At 43.3% G+C, this 27,930-nt stretch overlaps 1 protein-coding gene across 1 annotated transcript; it reads right to left on the bottom strand.

Annotated features, from left to right (window-relative positions):
* Positions 1-187: 187 nt before the first annotated feature.
* bnip3lb (BCL2 interacting protein 3 like b) lies at positions 188-27,468 on the bottom strand. Its single transcript, XM_079525135.1, has 6 exons — positions 27,111-27,468; positions 12,765-13,023; positions 8,993-9,074; positions 7,555-7,658; positions 5,923-6,072; positions 188-3,489 (listed from the first exon to the last, which is right to left on the bottom strand). The coding sequence occupies exons 1-6, from the start codon at positions 27,175-27,177 to the stop codon at positions 3,441-3,443; spliced, it is 711 nt and encodes a 236-aa protein (XP_079381261.1). The 5' UTR covers positions 27,178-27,468; the 3' UTR covers positions 188-3,440.
* Between the last annotated feature and the right edge of the window lie 462 nt (positions 27,469-27,930).

Raw genomic sequence — 27,930 nt, 5'->3', positions numbered from 1 at the left:
TCAGTGATTCTGCTCAAGTTACAATAAAAGAATAAAGCTCATGGAGTCATTAGGCACATACAGATTCCCCCCTAGGGATTCAAAAACTCTGGATAATGACATTTCACAACATCACGATTCACTGTGCACCGTTTCCAGTGTCAATTCAAAGTCAAAGGTGGAAAAGTAGAATATCTCAGTAAACGGCTTGATTCAGGTAATCTTTAATGATAAAATGCTTATCAATATTCCATTTAAATGGGGGGGGGCTAGTAAAAACCAAACGATATTCTAGCAAATATATCATCAAAATTACTTGTTATACCATATCAGTCTGAGGGAATACTTCGTATACACACCTTCCATTTCCTTGTCACATTAAGTCATGCCATAACGGTTTATATTTCACACCTTCATTTCAACTGGAGTGAAAACAATCTTTGTCAAAGTAAGAATGAAGATAATACAACAGCCAACACAAGCCAAAAAAAGAAATATAAATTCCCAAACGCCTAAAAAAGTATTTGAGAAGTCTAAAAAGTCTAATGTACTGTACAAACAGAAGTGAAAACGAGATTTGTGGCACAAAAATGAAACCTCGGGTATACTCTGTGGCTGAGACCAAAGCAAACCCATTCATGTTTTGGGGACTGTGAGGCACATGGTTAAGTGAAAATAAGTCTTAGAATCGTAAATTGACTTTAAGAATTCAGAAGTTATTAACTGTAGCTGGAGATGTTGTGTTACGGTCTATGACACGGGACATACAGTATCTGTACAGTATGTCTGTCTGTCTGTCTGTAGCAAATCTCGCAAACCGCAGGACTGATCACTGCCAAACCTTGTATGCATGCTGTCAGTATGTCACAGAAGTACAACAATAATGTTCACATACATTTTATACTTTCTGAAATAAAGTAAACTTATTTTTCATAATGGTAGTCAAAAGGGGCTGTGATGATCACACTGAAACATTGCCCAAATCTGGGGCCATAAGGTCATAGATGACTGCCGTTTCTAATGTGGATCTCAAGATCCAGAATGTCCCAGTTTGTGTATTTACAAACAATTTTAACATGCAAGGAGTATAACATGAGCAGGTCTTATGATATCACTAGTCAAGTCAAGACATTTAGTAAGTCACAAAAGCACAATTAAGGCCCATTTATACTCCCTCTATGTACAAAAAATAAATACATCCATTTTAAACAATGAAAATATAATTATAAGAATACTTCCATGCGTCCTTTATGTTGGATGTTAAGCACTAAGACGGTAGTTCAGAGTCAAAAGTCTTGAGTCAACAAACATGGCGACGGTCGAGAAGAACATACTAATTCACTGTACCTGTTAAAACTCTGTTCTAGAATAGTTGTTCTTCCCTGTGCCCTGGTGAAGGGACATCATGTACTGAATTATGTTTAACAGTTCTCACCAACTTGCTCAACCTCCCCTCAAAACGTTTCACAGACTAAAAACGAACACAGAAACCAGACAGAAGGCTCCATCCGTAGAAGTACTTAACATCGAGTAAAAATGGTCCTTTTTAGCTGACTTTCAAATACTTTCCCCAAGAAACTGTCTTAGACTTGACTGTATTTGCCCTAAACCACCCAAAGTAAATTATTACAACACCAACCAAATGTGTGTTCAAATGGCCTACTGACTGTACAATTTGACTCCAGGTCCGGCTTTTTAAGCTACTGCTTGAGGAGCTTGGTAAAGAGATTGCTTTGGATCAGAGGTCCCTTAGGAGATACTGTAACAACAGAAATGGGGCCCAGCCAGTGTCAACATAGCCTCAGAAACCCAGACGTTTCTATTTTCAGGGAGGACCAAACAGGACCAAACTAGATCTACTGTATGATGTGTTGCAGACAACATACAGTAGGAGGCTTAAAATTACACAGGAATGACAACATCAACACAAAGTATGGACGCACAGATCAATCTTTACCAAACCCCCTGAAGTACTGTTAGACACACGACCACAAAATACTGTACAATGGAGAGGGAACAGAAATCACATACATCACGTTTCCAGTTAATGTCACTTTGGAAATGTGCACTCCCCCAAGTGCAAAAGTATGGGTGCTGCTTTAGGGCTCGGAATGGCCACTATGGTCAAGTCCTTTCAAAATCACAACTTAGCCCCAGCAAGCACGGTCAGGACCTGGACGAATTAGTGACGTCTTGATTGTGGCCAGATCAAGTCAAACCAAGACTAGTCAGATCTGGCCCAGAATATCATCTGATTTCAACCAACATAAATTCTGCCCATTAAGACGGACGTTGCCTGAATGAATCAGAGAGAGTCCGATCGAGACCAGATCAACTTAAGTCATATCATAACTAGTCAGATCTGGCCCAGAATTAGCTATATTATTTAAACTGGTGAAGGCGTCCTGGAAATGACGTAAAGATCATCCCCATATGGGCTGTGATCTAGCCTAGTCCTGAACATCACCGGAGGACGTCATCATAACGTTATCATGACGTCATTTGGCTTGCTGGGAGGTCTCCTCAATAAAACAAAAAAAACAAACAATGGTGTAAAATAAATATAAAAAGGATGACATTATCTAAAAGGTAATTTCATAATAGAAAACGAAATGGCTACTTTCAAAGGCATGCTCACGTCATTTCAGCCAACTCTCTCACATAGGTTTGCCATAGTGCTGTGCTACCAAAGTTGGTGGCACAATCTCATGTCAAGTCTGTTTTTGTTTTATCCTAGACTGGACTGGACTACTTGTTAACCACTTTCAACCTGGCGTCCCCATGATGAAAATCTTCGATCTGCGAATATAGCTGATCTGCAAGCTCTCGACACATTGCATCGCGATGCATTGTCAACTTGTAGATTGACCATTTTCACAATTTTTGTGTGACACCACCATAAGACAAAGTATAAAATAGGGCATATAAAGTGTTTAACAGGTAACCCCCGGGGTAACGGGGTAGTCTGTAGTTGAAGAGTTTGGTTTTATAAACAAAATTATACCCAACATTGGGGAAAGGGAAAATAGGACCCTATTCATTCCTTGAAAAGCTTATACAAACGAGTGAAGTTTAATTTATACTTCGCCGTACATCACCATCTCATGCTAAAATTACATATTTCTTAGCTTGAAAATCGGAGTATTTCATTTTTTCTTTTTTAGCTTGAAAATGCGACCGTCATTGTGCAAAAGGTATATAAATTAGGATCAACAGGGATGGTGGGAGAGGGTTTTATCTACAAACAGTCAGAGAAATACCGATTAAAGGGGGGGGGGGGGGGGTCTCCTGGGATCATGGCATGTCTCAGGGACGAGGAGCAGAGAGGGAGGAGGGATGGAGGGGAGGAGAAGATATGAAAGGAAGAGGGGGACAGATGAGCACTCTTCTTCAGTGCAAAACTAAAAAACTTTCCCCCAACATGTCGTGGCCACTTCTCAGGCACTTTGTCAGTTCCAGGTTCAGAAAGAGCTTGTAGGTGGAGTGGTCAGCCTCTTCCCGATGTAGACTCTGAGGTAAACAAAACAAACAAAAAACAGGGGGCAGGGAAATTATTTAGCAATGTGATATCAGATCCAACACCTATACCTCCTTTCAGGACCCAGGATTTATATTGTTAGTGTCCAGCGGAAACCTTGTATGTGCATATGTCAACTTTTTATTTATTTTATTTTTCTGTAAACTACTGTAAAACCCTACAGGATCACACAAAAGTAGTGAAAATTGTCAAATCGCGTAACTTGTTGTGAGCTGGTAGGTCCGTAATTTTCGCTTGTTAAATTTGTTAAAATGTTTGAAATTGCTTCGTCCGTTTGTGGCTGTGGGTTTTTATAAATATTGAATCAATGAAAAGTATTAACAAGAGTTAACTAAATACATGACTGAATAATAACGATCATTTTTGGAACACAATCTTTTTGTCATTTCCTGAAAAGTAATGGTTTCAGTCAGACATACAAGGTTTCCGCCCAACGACGATATACAAGGGGAGGGTATCTGCTTTGTGAAATATGTGTGCCAACTAGAGCCCGACCAATGACACATTGATGGGTCTGGTTTTGTTTTCCATTTCCATTTGAGAACATCTGAAATATGTGTGCCAACTAGAGCCCGACCAATGACACATTGATGGGTCTGGTTTTGTTTTCCATTTCCATTTGAGAACATCTGAAATATGTGTGCCAACTAGAGCCCGACCAATGACACATTGATGGGTCTGGTTTTGTTTTCCATTTCCATTTGAGAACATCTGAAATATGTGTGCCAACTAGAGCCCCACCAATGACACATAGATGGGTCTGGTTTTGTTTTCCATTTCCATTTGAGAACATCTGAAATATGTGTGCCAACTAGAGCCCCACCAATGACACATTGATGGGTCTGGTTTTGTTTTCCATTTCCATTTGAGAACATCTGAAATATGTGTGCCAACTAGAGCCCCACCAATGACACATTGATGGGTCTGGTTTTGTTTTACATTCCATTTGAGAACACTAGTACAAGATAACAATAATGTATTAAACCATCATATGAAATTAATATCTAACCTCAATTACACTGTCAACAAGCAAACAAGCCATCAATGAATTGCACCGAATTGAATGGGGCTATGGGGTGTTGTGCTAATTCGCTTATTTCCATCGCTCAAAAAGAAAATATATATGTCCTCTCTTCATAATGTAAATAGTTTCCCAAGCGGCACACTTTACTACTTATTTCGATGGAAATAAGCGAATTAGCACAAAAACCCAACCCCCATTGAGGGCTTATGGTAGGGAAAATAGCCAATAATGCACTTTTGCACAAAATAACACCTGGACCTCTTTGGTGGGGACCTAACAACTACAAATAAAGGTAAGAAAGCCTTCTAGTATGGAATTCTCCTTTAACTTTTTTACGAATACTTTTTTGAGGTATGATTTGTGTGATACTTGAGTCCAGCTTGGTCTGTTGCCTGTCTCAAGTGGCACCCAGCCCACCAGTGAGCATAGTGGGTGTGCAGTCTGTGCACGGCATTGTCAAAGTGTCGATGTATTGTTGGGTCATTAATGTTTTATTTATTTCCTACAGCACCAGCCAACAAGCTGTGGGCATACAATGAGAAAATTCAGGACACTCGTGAATGAACTGTGACAAGAGTGCAAATTGTTACAGCATTGTGATGCACGTGCCATAAGGCTCAACGGCCACACCACTGCAATGTGAGCTTTGACGTTTCAACTTCCCTCACCACTGCCAGCCACTTCTTTTTTACCCTAGAATGAGAAATTTCACCACAAGAGCAGAGGTTGCCATCTTTCCCAGTCCTCCCCCCCTGCTCAACAGGTGCCTCAATCCACCAGTTGGCAGCCCATTCATCCAAACAGAAAAGTCCTATCTGATTGTATTAAACAACGTTAAACTCACCAACATTGCAGCTGTACGGAAAGCTTGAATTATTATCTTTCTATCCTCAAAGTGTTTGTTTCATAAAAATCCACTGTATACATGTTATGAGCTACTTTGTGTCCTTGCAGGTGATTCTTTTTCTAAGTGCTGGAGTTTGGAAGTGCTCGTTAGATATCACTCAACTGCCCTATGTACCACCTGTTTTGAATTAGCACATAATGCAAGATGCAGCAGGACATTGCTTTGCTGAAAACGAGTGCTTCCAAACTCTGATGGAAACATGGCCGCGGTCTGCAAATGGGCAATAGTGTTCATGATAGTGCTTCCCAAAACGGTGTGCCAAGTCCAGGTGTTCCTTGGCAACAAAAGGTTTGTCCACAAAGTTTGTCTACCCACAAAAACTAGTCCACCCAGACACCCGCAATCCTATTGATTCTGTAGCCTTTGTTCAACCCAAATAAAACGGATTTTGGTTTTGCTGTTGTATCCAGTGTGTACATGTCTTCATGTACACCGAATGTCTTTACCCAGAGGAAGCCTTTCTTTGGTTCTTACCCCAGTCCCAGAGCCAGGATGTGTGATAATAGCAGCGAGGGGATGAAGACTTTGAGGAACTCTGCAGAAAAGATCCCTCCTTTCTTCATGGCGCCCGTCTTTCTCATGCTCAGTGATACCGAGCGCCGAGGGTGGCGGAAGTGGAACTCCCTGCAAAAGATCACATTTTGTGCTTTTTGATCAAAGATGTTTCACATGAACAGAACAAATAACATCAGATTCATCCGACAAATACCTGTTGTACTGTGTACAGTAACGATGCACAATAATAAATGGTGTTTTATATAGTGCTTTACATAGATTTGTGCATTACATTCACAGAGAAGATTGTGTGCACATCTCAATGCCTATATTTAGGCCAGGTGCTGGATGTCAGGCATCAAGGCAAACATCAATGAAGAGAAAGAAACATCCGCACACTAGTTTCTAGAGCTCCGAGACTTCACTTTATTTAGAGGCAACAAATTGCTGTGATTTCTCTTCCTTGATGTTTGCATTACATTCACACACACTTTCATAGTCATACACCAGATGGCAGAGGAAACCATGCAAGGCACCAACCTGCACATTGGGAGAAATTAGGCCTTCCGAGTCTTGCTCAAGGTAGGGCATTCACTTCTAGTCATTCTTACTAGTTGACTAGTTGCCTAGTGTACTAATCGACTAGTTGTTTAACTACCTATTATGTAAAAAATATATATATTCTTTTGGAAATAAATATTTGTACATTTAAAAACTGTGTACATTGTAGACTATAACTATAATCTACCTGATCTTGAGGCCTACAAAATCGGGAAAAAAACCAAAAAAAGAAACCAACTTTATTTTCTTATCAACTAGTACCAACAAGGTCGACTAGTGGATTTACTAGTCGACTAGTTGAATAGTCGACTAGTTGCTTAATGCCCTAGCTCAAGGACGCATCGACACTAACTCTGGGAGAGCCTGGGATGATGGGTTCAAACTTTGAACCTTGCGGTACCCAGAGCCACTGCCGCCCCATAATGCACTGTATTGGCAGCCGAGTTCCGACATACAGTATCAAGTCTCATACTGAAGTGGAATATTTTCTCACAGAGCCACAGAGTTCAGTGTGGGCGAGTCTTTTACAGACAGTGCTGGTGCTGTATACAGAGAGTTGTATAGTGTAGTATGCACAGGACATTGCTCCTGTCTAAGATCAAAAGGTTTAAAGATTTAAAGTAAATGTATAATGGTTATACATTAGTTGTGGTATTCATGTGATTTACATGACCCTCTGCAAGATTTACAGAAATTCTGGTGACCTTTGTTTGGACACATGATATAAGCATGTAAAGTAAGTAAAACTTCAAAACATACAGTCGGGGAGTGCGTCAACCACATGACTTCAACAACGTGAAATTTAAAAGCTCTTCTCATTCATGTACTTAGTTTATCGTCTGTGGACACTGTCCTTTCTAAATAGAGCAAAAATGAAAAAGTTTAAAAACAATCTTAAAAAGGAGAAAGAAAAAAATGCAGTTGTCAAACATTAAGACAAATCTTACTCTCTTGAAATTCCCAGAGGAAAAGGACAGCATGTTTTAACAAGATAAAACTGTGGGTTTTCATCCGACAGCAGCGATATCGGACCGTTTCTTTGATGCTTACTTAGGAGGAATGTTTTCCGGACGACTGGACCAATCTGCCACCCAGTCTGAATCCTTCATCAGTATGTCTATGTCCGTCTCCTTGTCCAGAGCGTCCTCTTCTGACTGAAGAACAAAGCCACGCAATTAAAACTTGCACACCTGTGATACATAAAAATCTGTTCAAAATCAGGTCAGTGAGTAACGCAACACAGGCGTAGCTCCAGCCTACCAGAGCCATCTAATAGAAGAGTTGCGATGTTGAGGGGGCAGAAACCGAGCGCTCGAGCGCTGTTCATGCAGCCTGAACTGGTGGTACAAGCTGGAGTTGGAAATACATCGTTTTCAACGAGGGCGGTGCAAATAAGAGCTATTTTAAGCATGTGTGCAACATGACAACTGTTTTAAAGTATTGTACAGTAACAACTAAAGTCTCTTTAATGTTTATGTTGTACGATTACTACAAAACAATCTACAATAAAAGGGATTTAAGATCATTAAAGCTAACTTCACCACCATATCACAAATCACTATATCGGTTGCATATCGGTAATCGGTGATCGTCCCCTCTCTAGAATTGGTATCGGTCACAAAAATCCCTATCGGTCGACGGACATTGCTGTAAATAATGACAATTCTCATCACTAGTTCACATGCACACTGTGCGGACGTTGGAAAACCAACGTCCACACCCCCATCACTATGAAATACGTCACAATATGTTCATAAATAGCCATTTCAGCTCGTATTTAACAATAATAACCCTTGTGTACACATGGAGTTTTTCATTTTGTGTTGGATATGTGGGTCAGAATGTCAGCCTTATTAACCATTAATTAGATAATGATGCTGGCTAACTGGTTGCAGCAAAAAATGACGCACACACAGACAGTCACACGCACACGATTTAAAAAATGCACAAATGACTGTAGGTGTGCCTCCTCCATTGTGTTCTATAGACCACAGCACAGGCACACACGCACACAGGGTGTGGCTCATGTCTCCATGGAAACTAAGATGTCATTCACATATGTATGGCGTCTCGGGGGGGGGGCTGCCGGTGATGTCGCCATGGCAACAGATATCTTGGTGAAGAATCCACTAGTGTAGGCTCTAGTGGTTCTCAAACTTTTCAAGTCAAAGACCCCCAATATTAATATGTATTTGGCTGCGGATCCTGACCTGAAACCATTTTTATGACACAAGATGTGTGTTGCTAAAATGTTTCGGAAATATCTTTACAAAATCGGAAAATAGCTGATGTAATATAGGGTTTTAGCAAACTCATTTAGCTGGGGACCTCCTGGAAAAAGGAAATCCCTCAAGGACCCCTGGGGGGGATTCTCAGATTCTCACCAATCTGAGAATCAGATCGGCAAATAAGGGAAAAACAGCGCCCCGCGACTAGTCAACAGTCTGTCTTGAGAGACTATATTATGCACACTAACTTGTTTACTTACTTGGCTGTCTCTCCGGCTCGACACGTCCACGTCGAAGATGATCTGTCCTTCGTCCTCCTGGGGGCTGTGGGGTCGGGGAGGACTGGAGGCACAAACCACAAACAAAACCACGTGTCAGATCATGTCTTCTTACAAACTCATGAACTCATGATGATGACCGCACCCTGAACTTTTGGCTAAGCTAGAAATTCCCCATACATGAATTTCTATTCTGAATCTAATATGGTGGTTGGAGGAGAGAGAGACACTGTCCTAGAGTCCTATTATAGTACATAGAGAACCCAAGTTTGAATAATCACTCCAAAAAGGAGTGTCATTGAGCAAGACACCAAGGGCTCTATTTTCGTCACCGCTAAACCCCTTATCCCTAAACTTCTTTGTCTTTTTTACTATTTTGAGCTAAAAACGTTCGCTCTGAAAGAATATATTCAAAGATTAGCGCCACATTTTCACAATTTTTCAAAAATAGCACATCTGCAAGCTCGTAGCGCAGCACTCGGTGCCGCGCTACAAGCTTGTAGATATGCCATTATTCAATAGCTAAAGTATTTCATAATGCTTAAAACACCAAAAGGGGTTCCCGTCCTGAATGGGAACCAATGCTGATCGCCAACTACAGTAGTGTTTGTTGTTGTTGTGACATATCCACATACGTACACATACCCATCCTCATGTGATTCATTGACATCTGACTGCTCAAGTAACTGATAAGCTCCATTTTATGGCTGCTCCGTGGATTAGAGTTGAGCAAACAATGTGAGCAGCGCCGGTTAAATGGAAGGTTCTGCATTTTTTCTTAATGGTCACAATCCTTATATAATTCAACAGGGAAGCCGTGTGTCTGTGTGTTGTCCGGGTTACCACTTTCTAGTCCAACAACAGCTGCTACAATTTGATGATTACCGTCATTCATGGTTACATTCAGTTCATGAGAAATTAGATTAACGCTATTCAAAAAGCCCGTCAATCCATCCAGCTGGAAACACTAACTCTGTGCAGAGATCATCAGATCAGAGACAGAGATCATCAGATCAGCGATCATCAGATCAGAGACAGAGAGTGACTTCTCTTCCAAGCCAGCCTGCGGAGATCACATGGGTTTTAAATCGCCACTGGGCAATCATGCACAAGGAGAATTACTATAACAAGTGTTTGCGTTTCAAAATGAGCCAACTCTTCACCTCTCCTGTACTGTACTGTACAGACTAGGCTACTCAAAGCAAAGACAAACTTAGCTTACTACCAGCAGGCTGTTTCAATGTGTTAATAAAATATGTCATACTGCATGAAGAGGTAGGAATTGTGTAGTTATCTAGCAGTTAAATTGTTTGTTATGTTTTGCGTGGATGGAGCTCTCAAACAGCCTTTCGGCCAAAAATACAGAGCAAGGGAGGTGCCAAGTTAGGATGGGAGTCTTTCTCTGGACAAAAAAGGTTCTCGGGAAAAAAAACATGCTTTAGAAAGAAGAACAAACAGAGTGTCAACACACTGATTATGTCTCAATGAAACCCTTCTACAGCACATATTTAAAATACCACGCGAAGAAGACGCAGATTCATCTTCACCAGGCAGCCACAGCTGAATGAGTATAAAGAGAGGCCGCCTGGGAATTGGAGGGTCCCCGGTTCACCCCTCGGTGGAGGGTCCCCGGTTCACCCCTCGGTGGAGGGTCCCCGGTTCACCCCTCGGCCGTGCCTCGTCTATGTGTCAGAGGGTCCCTGAACAAGACACTTAAACCCTAACAGCTCCTCTGGCTCTGTAGTGACAGTACTCACTGTTCCCAACAGTATCCTAATACAGTAGCAGTGGTGGAAAGTAACTAAGTACTTTTACTTAAGTACTGTACTTAAGTACAATTTTGAGGTATTTGTACTTTACTTGAGTATTTCCAATTTACAGTACTTTTTACTTCTACTCCACTAGATCTCAGAGCCACTCCACTAACTATTAATAATATATTATTACAGTATTTAGGTTTAAAAGACAGGAAGTCTTTCGACAGAGTATACTTCATACTAGTGCAACGGGAGTCTGGAGAAACTGTGGACGATCAGCATATTCAAGTTTTTGCTACAAATGTTGGAAGTTATGAGATGAGATGGAAATTCATACTTTCCCCAACATTGCATTAGACGTTATATGAGGAAAGTTAGGGCAATCAACAAAGGCAATGTGGGGATCTGCATAGTTCTCATGTAAACACATTTGACTGTGTGGGTTCATATGGTCAATGTGATGCAAAATGTTCGTCTCGTCATGGTGTCGGACAATAAAGCTGCATCGTGTTCTAAATCATACATGGGCAACTTGCGGCCCCCACCTTCAATTAATGTGGCCCCCACCTTCACTTAATGTGGCCCCCATCTTCACTTAATGTGGCCCTCGGGTTAATGAGAATACTGATATATTATTGATTTGCAAACATGACCCGCTTTAACTGCGTCAGTTGTTTTGCACTCCGTCTGTCCGTCCGTCCGTCCGCCCGCGTCCGCCCGCGTGTGTGTGTGTGTGTGTGTGTGTGTGTCCGTCCGTCCTTCCGTCTGTGAACAGCTAATCTCCGGCACCGTTAACCCGGTCGATGCCAAATTTTGCACTCACACTCCCTGGATGCCAACGATGAACCTCTGCCCCAACATTTCCAGAACGGCCTGTTATAGCGCCACCAGGAGGCCGCTTTGTGCAAAACAAGTTTTTGGACAGTACACCTACAGATTTTGTCCAAACATCACGCAAATTGGTACACAGTCTCTCTAGAGCCATTCAACGAAACGGGTCTTTCAGATTTCTCAGACTCCATCCTGATTGGCTAAGATTGACATATAGTGGCCCCTCTGGAGCGAGTGTGGACATATAGTGGCCCCTCTGGAGCAAGTGTGGACATATAGTGGCCCCTCTGGAGCAAGTGTGGACATATAGTGGCCCCTCTGGAGCAAGTGTGGACATATAGTGGCCCCTCTGGAGCAAGTGTGGACATATAGTGGCCCCTCTGGAGCGAGTGTGGACACATAGTGGCCCCTCTGGAGCAAGTGTGGACATATAGTGGCCCCTCTGGAGCAAGTGTGGACATATAGTGGCCCCTCTGGAGCAAGTGTGGACATATAGTGGCCCCTCTGGAGCAAGTGTGGACATATAGTGGCCCCTCTGGAGCAAGTGTGGACATATAGTGGCCCCTCTGGAGCGAGTGTGGACATATAGTGGCCCCTCTGGAGCGAGTGTGGACATATAGTGGCCCCTCTGGAGCAAGTGTGGACATATAGTGGCCCCTCTGGAGCAAGTGTGGACATATAGTGGCCCCTCTGGAGCAAGTGTGGACATATAGTGGCCCCTCTGGAGCAAGTGTGGACATATAGTGGCCCCTCTGGAGCGAGTGTGGACACATAGTGGCCCCTCTGGAGCGAGTGTGGACATATAGTGGCCCCTCTGGAGCGAGTGTGGACACATAGTGGCCCCTCTGGAGCGAGTGTGGACACATAGTGGCCCCTCTGGAGTGAGTGTGGACATATAGTGGCCCCTCTGGAGCGAGTGTGGACATATAGTGGCCCCTCTGGAGCGAGTGTGGACATATAGTGGCCCCTCTGGAGTGAGTGTGGACATATAGTGGCCCCTCTGGAGCGAGTGTGGACATATAGTGGCCCCTCTGGAGTGAGTGTGGACATATAGTGGCCCCTCTGGAGCGAGTGTGGACATATAGTGGCCCCTCTGGAGTGAGTGTGGACATATAGTGGCCCCTCTGGTCAAAGTTGCCCACCCCCTGGTCTAAATGTTTTCCAACCTGTCACAGGAAGAGTTGCTGCGGCTCGACTCGTGCTGCGCGTCCAGCAGGATCTTCTCCATGTCTCCGTTGTGGATGGAGGAGGAGGAGGGCACGTGCTCCAGGCCTCCAACCATCATGGCCTCCGCCTCCTCCTCCTCCTCCGCCACCTGAGGAAGGGGTAGCAAGCCGCCGGGGGACTGCTGGCCTCCTGCCAGAGACGCTGCTGCCTGGGTCGACCCAGCCGCTGCTCTGTTCAACTCCAGCTCCACCCAGGACCCTGTAGAAAAGAACACGCCGAAAATAATAGGATGATGATCACAGGAATATATATATTGAAATTTCATTTAGAGGATAGCCCCTTGAGATGCATCATCTCGTTTTAGAGGGGGTCCTCGGGCACAACACAATGAATACAGTACATAGACAAAACAATACATCAAACATGTCAACACACAACAATACACTTACAACATCAACAAAACATAGAGGCTCTCCAATCCACTCAAAACCAGAAGCAACTGCACTGAAACAGCTTACAAAATACTACTAATAATGATACTAAAACATTATTTTTTTTTAAAGCAAAAATCAGCCAGACCATGTACTGTACATACAAGAGCGCATTCATCATTTAATCTGCACAATAACTACTTAACTGTGAGGGGATGGCCCCTCACATAACAGACCTGTTATTGCTCCTTCTCGTGTGGCTGAACGCCACTTGTCTCTCTAAGAAGTTAGTCACAGACTAGTTAAGCCGATAGTATGTTAACCTGTCCATACAAATGATTCACAATGCAACTAGTTGCAACTTCCAACCAGTTGCAAGAAATTGCAGCGAACTGATCCGTTGCAGGTGAGCGCAATTTAGGGATAATGTAAATGAAACTTGGTTGCAGTTGCAACTAATTCCCTTGCGAATCATTGGTGTGGACTGGGCTTACAGGGATAGTTCACCCCGCCAAAACAATTCTAACAATTACCATGGAGCCTTGAAGGGTGCAGTACTTAGTTTAGACAGTTTTTGGTTTAGACTAGTCATTGGTTAGACCAGTCATTAGTCCTAATGACTAGTCTAAACTAAGTATGCACCCCGCCTTGAATTCACGGAGATTTGTTTTTACCGCATTTCTAGGCCAATAATTTGATAACCGGCAGAGACTCAAAAAGAGTCTCCATTGAGTAGTTAACCCAAACCCCAAATATTTTTTGGGGGTTAGCGATCCCTTTAAACACCCTGAGCGCACAGGACGAAGTTCTCCGCCCTTTCAATTAGTAACACCCAACTCCCAGGACAGAGATTGATCAAAAGGACAGATATTATTATTATTATTACCGATCGCATCGCTCCACAGGCTGGGAGCGCCTGTTGCGCAACCGTGGGACGTCATCGTAAATGTTTAGCTGGCGAGAGTCACGAGACCGAAAATCTTAAAACGTTAATAACTCTTGATCTAAATCATTCCGTCCAATTCTAAGCAAAGATTATGTGTTAGACGGCCCACCGCGGTCCCGTTGCTAGTCATGGTAGAATTAATCATACAACCTCCCGTTGTTGTCGATCGCCTCTAGAGTGTTTTGGCTACATCTAGCTGCTTCAGCCACATCCGGGATAACATCCGGTCCGTCGGTAAAAGTACTCCGCTGCTATAAATCGCTGTGCGCTCTGATTTAATGGATTAAATAACCCCGGGCGTTCGGGGTGTTAACACAGACAGCATTAGAATGTGTGAAACGAACACACACAATGCTGTCGAAACAAAGCTATTTCTTAGGTGGGCAGACATGCAGCTCTTATCAGATAGAGGGTTACCTTTTGCTACAATATCCTGACTCATAGCCACCAAACAAAGCCAGCCGAGCGTTGTTACACCAATGTAAACCAGTAATGTAAACTTGGGCAGCATCCAACAGAAAGGATCAGATGCCTGCTGGCCAGTCAGATCAGGCCAGTAGACACGTCATTTACTACTCTAGTGACGTACTGGCAGAGCTCCAAGGGTTCAGCATTTTGCACATATTTGCCCTTGCCCGCCCCATTAACATTATAAGTTCGTGAACTAGACATATTTTCTTTCCCTGTCTCATGACTTTTAGGCAGCTTATACGATATGTCTAGGCCATAGCTCAAATTTCCAGAGTAACAATCTGCTTATAGGCTGTATGTGGTAGTCGGCTATAGTATACTGCATATTGTATAACCTGGTTAACTAGTAGAACTGCCTGAAACTTTAATTGCAACAATTAAAGTTGCAATTAACTCTCTCTGCCAGGAGAGGACCTAAAATGTACAGATTATAGCTAGGGATGGATGGTATACTATAAAAGTTGTCAACCTTTTTGGCATGAAGTGCCACATTTAAAATGTCTTGATAGTTAGTGTGCCATATCAAGTTCAACAAATGTATTACTGTTGTAATATTGTTTAATTACGACCATAGGCTATAATGTTTAGAAATATTTGAATCAGGATGTAATGATCATTAGACTCGAACTGAATAATCCACCTCTCAGACTTCCTCCCCAGTCAGAGTTAGGAGAATGTAGAATTATGTGCAGGATGTAATTTGGTACTGTAGATGCGAGGGGACTTAATTTAACCGACCCATTTTGAATATTTAATTTGAAAACGAAAAAACCTCTCTCACACACACTTGTGTGCCAGTGATCACCGTCCCCTGTGCCAATGTTGGCACCTGTGCCTAAGGTTGCCTACCCCTGCTATAAACAACATACCATGCTGACCGGTCCAGTAGGTAGAGCTTGTTCTAAGGTTGCCTACCCCTGCTATAAACAACATGCCATGCTGACCGGTCCAGTAGGCAGAGCTTGTTCTAAGGTTGCCTACCCCTGCTATAAACAACATGCCATGCTGACCGGTCCAGTAGGTAGAGCTTGTTCTAAGGTTGCCTACCCCTGCTATAAACAACATGCCATGCTGACCGGTCCAGTAGGTAGAGCTTGTTCTAAGGTTGCCTACCCCTGCTATAAACAACATGCCATGCTGACCGGTCCAGTAGGTAGAGCTTGTTCTAAGGTTGCCTACCCCTGCTATAAACAACATGCCATGCTGACCGGTCCAGTAGGTAGAGCTTGTTCTAAGGTTGCCTACCACTGCTATAAACAACATGCCATGCTGACCGGTCCAGTAGGTAGAGCTTGTTCTAAGGTTGCCTACCCCTGCTATAAACAACATGCCATGCTGACCGGTCCAGTAGGTAGAGCTTGTTCTAAGGTTGCCTACCCCTGCTATAAACAACATGCCATGCTGACCGGTCCAGTAGGTAGAGCTTGTTCTTTCAGAAGGATTTACTGTACAGTGAAATTCTAAGGAAAAAAAATGAATATACTGTGATAATATATTACATATTCTAAACGGTCATTATCATATATTTTATTCCATACCGCCCAACACCAATTGTTGCCGTAACTTAAAGGGGCATTCCACTCATTTTCAACATTTTACTATGTCATTAATATACCTTAGAGCTGTTGTGTGGAAATAATAAAAAGGTCCCCCCCATTCTGTGTTTCCTAGAACTGGAGGTCTGAAAAAAATCATTAACATGGTGAATCACATCTTGATGATGTCATCAAGATGTGTTTCACCATGTTAATGATTTTTTTGTTAATGATTTTTCTAGGAAACACAGAACAGATGGATTTTTTTATTATTTCCACACAACAGCTCTAAGGTATATTAATGACATAGTAAAATGTCGAAAATTAGTGGTATTCCCCTTTAAATAGAATTCACAATTTGAACAATATCTGTAGCTACAGATTTTACAATATTAGCGTCCTTCCCTTTCAGTGTTAAAGGGATTAAAATGACAAGCATATTTCTTGCCAGTAAAACAAGTGGAAACAAAAAGACCAGTTAAGTCAGCGTGACACTTTTCATCAGCCGGTGGGTCTACCCGTCCCCAACCTGGCAACCCCACCTCATCTCCATTTACTGCCTGGTGGTGAAAGGGCACTAAATAGTTTGACTAAATGCTATGTGTGCTTGTGGCTTCTAGACCTTGACTGCGATATATGACGCCGTCAGTCCCTGCCTGATCCTGGCTTGTATACGTGATCTCAGGCATGGATCAGCAACAGAGCGATGCATGTCAAAGCTATTTAGAAATGCAGCAGAGCATACGTGTGGTCTGGTACTGGTAGTCGGAAGTCTGGTGAGGTGAAGGTGGGCGGGTCAGTGAGTGTGTGTGTGTGTGTGTGTGTGGTCCATATTGGGAGGAGAGAGGAAAATAATATGGTACATGCCGGGCACTTCAGGAGAGACTACGCATTTAATTAACAAGCCCTTTTAACTTCTGAATGAAGCACACTAGACTTAAGTCTTGCGTAGCCAGCCAACTATTCCACAATCTCCGAATGCTATATAGAGTCTGGAACTACACCTCCCGAGTACGGAAGCTGCCATTTCCGTTCACGAAAATATATTTTAAAATATCTTTAAAACATTTTTTTCCTTTTCTGCTAAGCAACAAGCTATATATGCTTAGATGATTTCTACAATTTACAATTTAGGCATTTAGCAGACGCTCTTAATCCAGAGCGACTTACATTAGGCAAGAACAAAAGTATGGGAATACATCACATATATAAAATGCATTTATCAAGAAACATGCGTAAGCTAAGAACGTAACTAGAACATATCTATATAATGACACTATACATATTAAATATACATATATACTATACTATGCTATACATATGTACTATGATGTGCTATGACTACATACAATGCAATTATTGTGCTGTCTACATGACATGCTATAAGTCTGTTTCAAATGCTATCTAAGTCTAAAAAGTGCTATCTAAGGGGGTAGGATAAGTGCTATGGGCCATGATGGAGTCTGAAAAGGTGGGTCTTCAGACTACGGCGGAAGATTGGGAGTGATGCTGCAGTTCTGATTGCAACGGGGAGTGCATTCCACAGTTTTGGGGCCAGAAGGGAGAAGAGTTTGGGACGTGTGGAGCGTTGTCCCGGCGTTTTTAGTGAGGGTACTCATAGATCAGCTTTCCTGCGTTGGCTGATCTATTTATATTAGAATAAATTTGCGCGACTGTAAGGACAAAACGGAAGTGGGAAACTACTGCCTGCGTTGGCTGATTTCTATTTATATTAGAATAAATTTGCGCGACTGTAAGGACAAAACGGAAGTGGGAAACTACTGCCTGCAGTAGTTTCATCAGGCTACATTTATTTTCATCCTTCACTTGGAATAGGTCACATCGGCCCATAATTAACAGTAGGTAAACACCCACCCAGAGTCAGGTCATACGTATGTCAACCCCAAGTAGCAAAATAGGCTGAACAAACAGCCGAAAGACACGCACATCCAATTACCTGTAGGCTGGGTGCCGGATCAAAGACAGTCTTAGCCGGATCAAAGACAGTCATAAGGTAAGAATAAAAACGTCTGCACACAAATTTCAGCTCCCAATAATTCTTTACTTTAACCTATTTTGGGCGGGAACCCCTTTTGGTGTTTTAAGCATTATGTTACACTTTAGCTATTGAATAATAGCAGATCTACAAGCTCATAGCACGAGTGCACCGAGTGCCGCGCTATGAACTTGTAGGTCTGCTATTTTTGAAAAATCGTGAAAATGTGCCTCAAATCTTTGAATATATATTATTACAGAGTGAACATTTTAACTCAAATCTTTGCTTCTGGGGAGGTCCCTGGAACTACATATTTTCAGATGGGGGGCAGACCCGGCGGAGGCATATTACATATAATTTTTGGGGTCCTTGACATGAAATTGAGCAACCCTGAACATACATACATATGACTTACATATATCAACCCCTAACCAGCAACCCTTCCCTGGGCTGAATTTCACTGGCCACGCGTAATGCTTAAAACTTATACTCATGACATGTTGCTTGCCAAATATAGCTGATCGACAAGCCCACATTGGCATCGCGAGAATGAAGTATATGGAGGATAAATCAGGCTTCAGCGCCCAACTCTCATCCTGTGGATTACATGGCAGACCACAAGCCAAGCTGCTGTCGACGGCCTATTGTCTCTGCAGCTCCATGGACTTAACTAGGTTGCCATGACGGCGGCGAGGCCGAACGTTCTGGGCCCGGACCGCGGAACCGTCCGTCTGTTAATATCAGCTGTTGGACGAGTTCAGACAGACGAGCATACATAACAGGGCAGTGTCGATTTCGTCGACTAATACCATGATGAAAAACGTTTGTAGACTACCTTTTTCCACTGGCAAAAACTACATAGAAACTAAGCCATGATGACAAAAATAGTTTTTAAACATACTGTCACCTTTGTCAACAAATACAAGTTAGACTAAAATGTTAGACAGGGACATAGTGGACACTGAAAAAGACACAAGTCATTTTCAGTGATGTAAATAGGTTTTCAATGTAATGAAATGAAATGAAATGATTACTATATTTACCCAGGGTATCTGGGCTAAGCTCAAGAACTTGTTTCCAGCCAGGCCCTGCTCATAGAACACATTTCATCGTAGTGGTTCAATGCCTTGTTCAAGGGCACTTCAGCGGTGGTCATTTTAACGTGTCGGACCGCTGATTCGAACTGGCGACCTTCCGGTATCAAGACCGCTCGGCAATCCGTTCGGCCACCGCTGCCACTGAGTCCCGGGATGCAGGGGTGGTCTTTTAGATGAGTCCCAGTCCCACTTCAACGACATTAGGAGTCATATTTTGCCATTCTTACAAATTGCAGCATTTAACTCCCATTTCATTATGCATGTATACTTTATAGTGCTAAGTCTACATAAAAATGTCGGGGCTAGGGCGAGTGCTACGGGCCATGATGGAGTCTGAAGAGGTGGGTTTTCAGACTACGGCGGAAGGTTGGGAGTGAGGCTGCAGTGTAAAATCTACCATTACGATGGCATCAAGGCCCACCAAAATACATTTTAGTCGACTAAATCACCTGTAGATTTAGTCGACTAAAATCTTATGATACTTAGTCGACTAAAACTAGACTAACACTAAAACATTCCGGGTGACTAAAATGTGATTAAAACTAAATGAAAACTATTCAAGAGACTATGACTGAAAACTAAAACAGAAATTTGCTGCCAAAAACAACACTTCATACAGGGAAAGAGAGACAGTGGGTGTTTTGTGTCCTCTGCAGCCTTGAGGTGGGGATCTAAAATGAGGATCCCAGGTATTAGGCAAAAATATGTACAGCACTGAAGTGAGAGCTCCAGGAAAACTAAAAATAACAACACACACCACCACCAAGCTTGTTAGACGAAAAGCCAAAAATAACACCGAGCTTAGGTGTAACCCCCCCCCCCCAAAAAAAAAACAAAACAAGCAAATCACACCCATGTGAAGTGAGGGGCACTCTTATCATCATACATCTAGCCTGGGCACCATTCCATTTCGGGTTTATGAACCGGTCGGGAACGGATGATATCGCTACGTCATGTTGTAGTATTGTCATCAATCTTCCAGAACTTCCTTTTCCCTCAAACCGATTTTTCTCAATAAAAGCTACAGGCTACGAGAGCTTTTATTGTTATTCTTCCGGTTTGAGGGAAAAGGATGTTCCGTTTGATTGTTCCTGCCTGATGACTACAAAACAATGACTACAACATGACGTAACGATATCATCCGCTCCAGACCGGTTCACACGGCACTTTTGGAACAGAGACCAGGCTTTCCTCCGAGATGGAAAGCCTGGTGAGGCGAGGTTATCATACATCACATTCCGTGCTCAACCAATCAAATCGTCACAAACGTCATTCCTGCCAATCACTTTTGGCGTCTTCACTTTTCTGCCCTCACTTAACTTTGACTGCATCCACACAGTAGATTCACGAAGATGCCATGTTGCTGCGAGCGGCAGGATCGAGTCTCTTTCTTGTTTTAAAAACAGCTGGTGGATGGAAATGAAGCTCCACCCACGCTGCAACTTGTAGCGTCGGGCCAGAAAACCGTAAACCAGCCAGCTGTTTTAAAACAAGGAAGAGACTCCTGTCCACAGCGTGTTGAGTTTACAGATTAAATTCAGTTTACAGCTTCACGTGCTCATTGCATTGCTTGTCATTACATTTTCTATCGCCTGTAACCTGTGCGTTTTAGCCACTTGACTTACCGGGCGGTACACTGGTACAGTACTAGAGTAGGCTATGTGTAGGCCTATAAATTACGGTATGGATTTATTCAGATTTCAAATGCAATCTACGTACAGTTTATAATGAAATCTGGATTTGTGCGCTGCTTCCCCTTGCTCAATCAGAAGGAACATGTAGTGGAACACCCATGTATTGATATGCTCCCCCTTACAATTAAATCAAAAGACATTGCCTGCAGTGTACTGTATGTTTATTGTTTACCATACCGTACCGTACCTTATGTTGTACTAAAAAAAAGACGCTCGACTGGAACTGTCGGTAACGAAATGATGGCCAGGTGCGGACCGGTGCAAAAAGTCTGCTGCACGGTGCCGTGGCCCATGTGCAAAGAAATAGCAGATCCACAAGCTCACATTGCATGTCGAGCCTCGGCGCGTTGTGACTTGTAGAGATGTGTGTCTGTGACTGTGTGACTGTGTAGAAGCACCCAATTATCTTCAATACCGTATATTTCCAAATAACAGCCCTTACTCAAATAGCCGCCCACGCCCCACTACCTAATAACAGCCCAGGTTCTGAACTTCTGACACCATTTTGCATAATAACCGCCTCGTCCAAATAACCACCCTCGACAGACAGGAACAGAACGAGCAGTAATATAGTACGTTGTTGAGCATGGCGGACACAATAGAAGAACAGGTTATTTAGAAGGAAACATGGAGGTGAATACTACTCGGGAGAGGGATGGAAATGTCAAGAAAAAGAAACAAAGGAAGTTTGACTTGACGTTCAAACTAGCAGTGGTGAAATATGCGGAGCAAAACTCTGGACTAGCAGCTGCCAGACAGTTTAACGTGGACCCGAAGCATGTGAGAGAATAGAAGAAAATGAAAGGTGAAATGGCCTTTCAAGCGGACTCGGATGGCAAAAGGGCTCGCTTGACGGGTGGGGGGAGGAAGAAAGTGAGTGAGGAGCTGGAAACGAACTTGTGTCAATGGATACACCACACCCGGGACAGAACCTACGAGTCACTCGGAAAATGATTCGACTGAAGGCGAAGTCCTTGTACTCCACGGTGGGTGATAAGAGAGACGGGGAGGTGTTTTTTTCATCCGACGTAACAATTTCTCACTCAGGAGGAGAACAACTGTTGCTCAGAAAGACGCTCCCACTGAGAAGATTGTAAACGTCATCGTCTTCTCTGGTCGCCAGATAGAGAGCAAAAAGATCCACGCGAAGAGTATCCTCGCCATGGACGAAACAGCCGTCTGGTTTGACATGGTGGCTGCCGGTACAGTCAACGCAGGAGGAGGAGCCCGCACCGCCTCGCTCAAAACCACCGGTCACGAGAAGGCGCGCATCACTGTGGCTCTGGCAGCCAAAGCGGACGGGATGAAGCTGAAACCTTTCGGCGTGTTTAAGGGGGGGGGGGCGTCCGTGATGTAAAGGCCATGCAGGACATCCCTGGGGCCGTGATAACTTCCTCAAAAAATGGCTGGTTCAACGACGACCTCACGAAGGAATGGCTCCAGAAGGTGGTGGGGAAATGCCACGTCGGACCCAGGCTGCCCGCACGGGACTCCTACCGCTGCCATATCAGCGTGGCCACCAAGGCAGAGCTGAAGAGGGGGTACGGCATTACAATGGCTGTCATACCTGGAGGAGGTTCTACCGAGTACCAGGCTTCAGCCCTCTGATGTGGTGTGGAACAACGGCCCCTTCAAAGCACACCTCCGCGACGCCTACGACAACTGGAGGGCAGGTGATACAGACAAGTCGTACACCAAGTCGGGGAACCTGAGAGCCCCTTCTCGCCGCCTCCTGGTCGACTGGGTCCTGAGAGCCTGGGACGCCATGGATCGGGACACTATCGTCAACTAATTTAAGGTGTGTAGTGTGTGTGCGTGCACGTGCGTGTGTGTGACAGAGAGTGGTGTATAGCCATGGCTAATTGCTGATTTTTTGGTATCCTCCCAAGGTGTGCGGGCTGACTGTGGCAGTTGATGGGAGCGAAGACCAGCTAATTCACTGCCTCAAGGAAAGACAGCCATGCCAGGCGGGTAGAGAGCAGCTTGTGAGGGCTAGAGAGGAAGCAGCTGCTGTGGTGGTGGCTGAGGAAGATCACGAGAGCGACGAGGAACAAGAGTTCCACAATGAACTTGTGATAGAGGAGGAGGAGGAGGGGGAGGAGGAGGAGGAGGATGAGTGGCAGAGATGGCCTCAGTTGCTGCTGTGTTGTTTTGATGGTGGGGTTTTATACAGTAGGCAGGCACTGGATATCATCATTTTATACACGGTTTACAATATTTAAAAAGGTATTGCAGCTTTGATTTTATTTTTATATATATTTCATTACCTGTACTGGAATTTTCTTTTTTATTGCCATCCCGTACGTTATTACTGTAGACAATATTGTTGCATTAAATTGGAGGAGGATGATGAGTATCAGTAGCATTGAGATTTCTACAGTCAGGGTTCCCACAAGTTCCTACTTTTTAAACAATTCATATTTCCATTCACATTTCCAAAGTATTTTTTACCCCATTCCCAGGCCTATAGCAATGGTGCATCAATCAGGCTTTTTTATGCCATAAATCCCCCAAAGCAAGACTCAACATGGAAGAAAGAAAACAGATCTAAAAACTAACACTGTGCACCATGTTTTTAGGTTGTAGCTCTATTATTTATGAAATTATATCCAAATATTTGAATTACAAAGCTTTTGTAGGCCTGAAAACCTGTTTAAATTTAAAAATCACACCCGTGTGAAGTGAGTGGTGCAACGCCGTGTGGGGGTCCCCGGAAGTTTCAGACCCACAGGACCACAGCCAGGGTGCTGGCCCGGTTACGGCGGCCCGCCCCACGTCCAAAACGGTTGAGAAATGACAGAGTTACCGTGTGGGGGTCCCTCTACTGTACCCTCTACTCAGTCTACTGTACTGTACTGTACTGGCACACCCGAAATCCTCATATATACAGTTAATATGTGCGTGTGTGTTTGTGTGTGTGTTAGGTTGCACACAGGTGGTGAAAAACAACCATGCTATTTCCGTGCTCATACCCAGGAACCCAGCCAGGCAGCCAGCCACACACATAGCTCCGTAAGGGAGTGGTTGCACCACTCACAAATATTTCATGAATTTCATGGCGGTGGGAACCTACATTATTATATACTGTTTTGATGGTGGTTGTTTTATACAGTATACTGGAAGCAGTTTCTTATGAATCGAATAGATTTAGCATATTAACAGCCTGGGCTACTATTTGGAAAAATACGGTATGTAGTTTGCTCAGCCAATCACAAGCCAATGTTTGTGTTCACACAAACCCGGAAAGCTGGGCATGGGAGGGGCTAGCGGCCCTCAAAAAGAAAAAAAGATTGTGTGACATGCAGATTCACTGCCACAATATACGTTGCGAGACGTGAATGCAGTAGTGACCGAAGGTTAACTACGAAATCTTGTGTTTTTTTTTGTCCGTCAGTCACTCAAAGTACCCATATATTGTGCCCAGGTCTCATGACATCACTATGACATCCTCAGGAATGATAGTAAATCAGGGATCATAATAAACATGTCGCAATTAAGCCCATATATGGAGATCCCTGATGTCATCAATATTAGTATAATATGGAGATGTGTCAGAACCTGTTCTGACATTCCATATGTTGATCCTTCCCCATCCATCCTTCCTCTTCGATGTCTCCCTTTTGACTGATACCCGTCCATTTAAACTCTAGACGGGCCTGCCCCAAAGTTATTTGTGCAGCCGCGCCCGGCAGCCGGCGAAAACTAGAGTTCACAACAGGCCCGAAAATTAAAGGGCCTGGGCCCCCCTCATCAAACCCTGTACACTCAAGACACTGCCACCGCTGCCACCCTTAGATCTCCATATATGGAGCTGACCTGTTCTGACATTCCATATGTTGATCTGACCTCATCAAACCCTGTACACTCAAGACACGCTCCATATATGGCCCCTTGGCCAGTACACACGACCTCGCCCTTTAGGCGTCTTACTGCTGGTTGTATACATTGTTGTATGGTTGTATACATTGTTGTATGGTTGTATACATTGTTGTATACAACGAAATCAGTCACAAAGATGTATTTATATTGGCCACATGTTTGAGAGTGCTCTAAACAAACATTAAGTCCATAGACTTGGCTGCCCATATAATATTTCAAAAGCCAGGCATTGCAGGGGATAGTGCCTCTCAAAAAATAGAAACAAATAATAAAACATGATCTCAGGTCTGAGGAAGGGCTACGGCCCGAAACGTTACCACTTTTAAGTAAAAGAAAGTTCTGGGAGCAGAAAATAGTTTTGAAATATGTGTTCTAATTTATGGGATTTTCTTTTATTACTTCATGAAATTACTGGAAAGAAAATCAGGTTTTGCTTTTTTGGGAATGTTTTGAAATAATAATTCAAAACATAATTTAGGAAACAAAAAAAGGGGGACACATAAAAATGTGTCCACGAGGACGACTGCGACCAACAAATGGGTCCCGACTCCCGACCCACAATTATTTTTTTAATCACTTTTTTCTTTTTCTTTTATGTTTTTTTTTGTGGCTTTCGCCTTTATTTTATTTTTTTATGGAGGGACAGACAGTAGGCTGACAGGAAATTGGGAGAGAGATGGGGGGGAAGACATGCAGTAAAGGCGGGAGTCGAACCCGCGACACACTGCCAGACTGGATTGCCAGCCAAGGTGCCTGGACCACTGAGCCATGGCCCAGGCCCACAGCTCTAAGTTAACTCTAAGTCTAACCTCTAACCCCATGACTTGACAACCACCAACAAATAAGCCCTGTTCTCTTGGCCCCAAGTGCCACTTCCAGCACGTCCTAAACGGCTGCCTCCTCATCATCACCGTAGCCACAAATAGCATGCCGTGTCACTGCCCCCAATAGCTTGTTGAGTGCGCCAATACCTGTCACAACATTTATAAGCAGCCCATGGTGACTAGTAGACCAGACTGATACATTTGGCTTTGTTTGTGTCTGGTTACCTATATGCATGTTGTAGATGCAGTAGGTTTCTTTTTATTATGCATTTTAACATGAAAGAAAGTGCGCACTGACCTACACAACTTGTACAAACAATAGGGATCTTTGCCCATTCGGGCTTGATCCCTAATAATATAAATCACACTTGTGTGAAGTGAGGGGCGCTCTTATCATCATACATCATCCCATTTGGTGCTCATCACATTTGGTGCTCATCCAATCAAATCATCACATTCCGTGGTACAAACAGACACACAAAGTTGGGCTTAGGAGCCCCTCAAAAATGGAACCAAATAGACTCATTTGGTTCCATTTGTACACTCTCAGAGTAAAATTAGCATTGATTTTACAATATAAATGGGGGTCTCAGAGATAGAAATGACATTAAATGGGGGTCCGTAGACTAATGGTACTTGAAATTAAACAGGTTGAAAATCACTGCTAGAGACATAAAAATCTTCTTTTATGGGGGTCCCTGACATATCTCTTCACACGGGTGTGATTTTTCTTTTTGGGTTTGACCCCGTATAGCTGCATTGCAGCTATATTTACTATTATTATTAGCATTACTTAGATATGTAGTGCTATGGAACAGGGCTGTGCAGAGCCAGTTTGTCTTGGCTTCTCCAAAATTGAAATGTACAAACAATGAAAGGTAACTATTATGGAGTAACTATTAAACTATTATAGACTCTGTACAAATCCACGGAGCTGCAAGAGTGGTTTCGGAGCAATAAAAGACTTCGCATCGCCAAATAATACTGACAGTTTGACAATCCGATCAATTTCTTTGCCTATTTTAGCCCGATTTCTTTTCAGTTGGGACTTTTTCCTTCTTCCATCTTGCCTTGTTGACAACACTTAAAACCCACCCACACGGCACCACGCAGGTCCTCGATTGGCTCAAACGTGTGCCACTCAACACGGTAACCCCGCCTTCTTGAACACAATTGGCCCAAAGGCTGTCGGTCATCAAACGGAACATAGTGTTCTCAATCCTCCTCCAAACGTCCAATGAAGCTACAGTATACATACATAATAACACAGCAAAATGGGGGGCGGAGAGGAGGAAATCAACCCTAGTAATATAACAATATAATTTTAAACAATCATAACATAAATACACTATGAAAACCAAAACGTAAAACCACACGAACTGGACCGTCACGAAGTTTTCTCCAGACAAGTAAAGTAAAACGACAGAGGCGATCGAGGCGTTTGCGTCAAAAGCAGATATAATAATATTTACCATTTAGTCCCGAGTCCCCGTTGTTGTTTCCTGCAGCAGCAGAAGTAGCAGCAGCTTCCGACATCATGCTGTGTTGCACTGTGGCTGTGCACCGACCAGTGGGGGACGAACTGGCTTGTATCAGACTAGTACACACTACTCCCTCCTATATCTATGTAATGTACCACACACACACTAACATTCAGACTATTGTACACACTCCCTCCTATAATGATACACATGCATACGTGCTAGTGTACACACAGCAGCAGGAGCTGAGCCACCGGAGCATGTGTGTGTGTGTGTCAGTCAAGTCTGGACAGACGGCAGCCACGGTTCGGTTCAGTTCATGTGTTTGTTTTCGTCAGCTGGTCTGGAAACAGCAATAAAGCAACTTGTGCAGAGCCAGAGGGGGATTTTTTTTCCTGGAGCTTTATGATGACGTCAAGTCTCCGTCATCCATCATCGAAGGGGTTCGGTTGGTTTGATCAAAGGCACACTGTGACAGCTCATGTATGTGACAAATTCCACGAATGCAAAATAATCCAATATTTTGCAAGGCTTTTTTGATGATTACAGCAATACAAATGTTTGTGTGTGTATATATTGTATATAATACAATATACTGTATGTTATTGTAAACTGCATTTCTAGCCTAAGACTACGAGAGTATAAATCTTAGGCTACTGCATTTCATCAATACAGAATTTATATCATCGATTTTATGTCCGGAGACCCCTGTCATAGTACCAAAAAAGAAAAATCAAAGGGCTGACAATTAAGCTCGGTCGGTCGGACGGACATGAAAATGGTTCCGGAGACAGTCCTGCCAGTGCCAGAG

The sequence above is a fragment of the Electrona antarctica genome (genome assembly GCF_951216825.1).
Source record: "Electrona antarctica genome assembly, chromosome: 16".
In the NCBI taxonomy this organism is placed as follows: Eukaryota; Metazoa; Chordata; class Actinopteri; order Myctophiformes; family Myctophidae; genus Electrona; species Electrona antarctica.
Note: the sequence above shows the minus strand (reverse complement) of the source record. Positions and strands in the feature narration are given on the sequence as shown.

Coding starts and splice junctions, on each gene's coding strand:
- bnip3lb (XM_079525135.1), bottom strand. CDS start 27,177: ATGATGTCGGAAGCTGCTGCTACTTCTGCTGCTGCAGGAAACAACAAC. Junction 13,024..27,110: donor CGGGGACTCGGGACTAAATG/GTAAATATTATT, acceptor TCTTTTCTACAG/GGTCCTGGGTGGAGCTGGAG. Junction 6,073..7,554: donor CCGGAAAACATTCCTCCTAA/GTAAGCATCAAA, acceptor GATCTTTTGCAG/GGAGTTCCACTTCCGCCACC.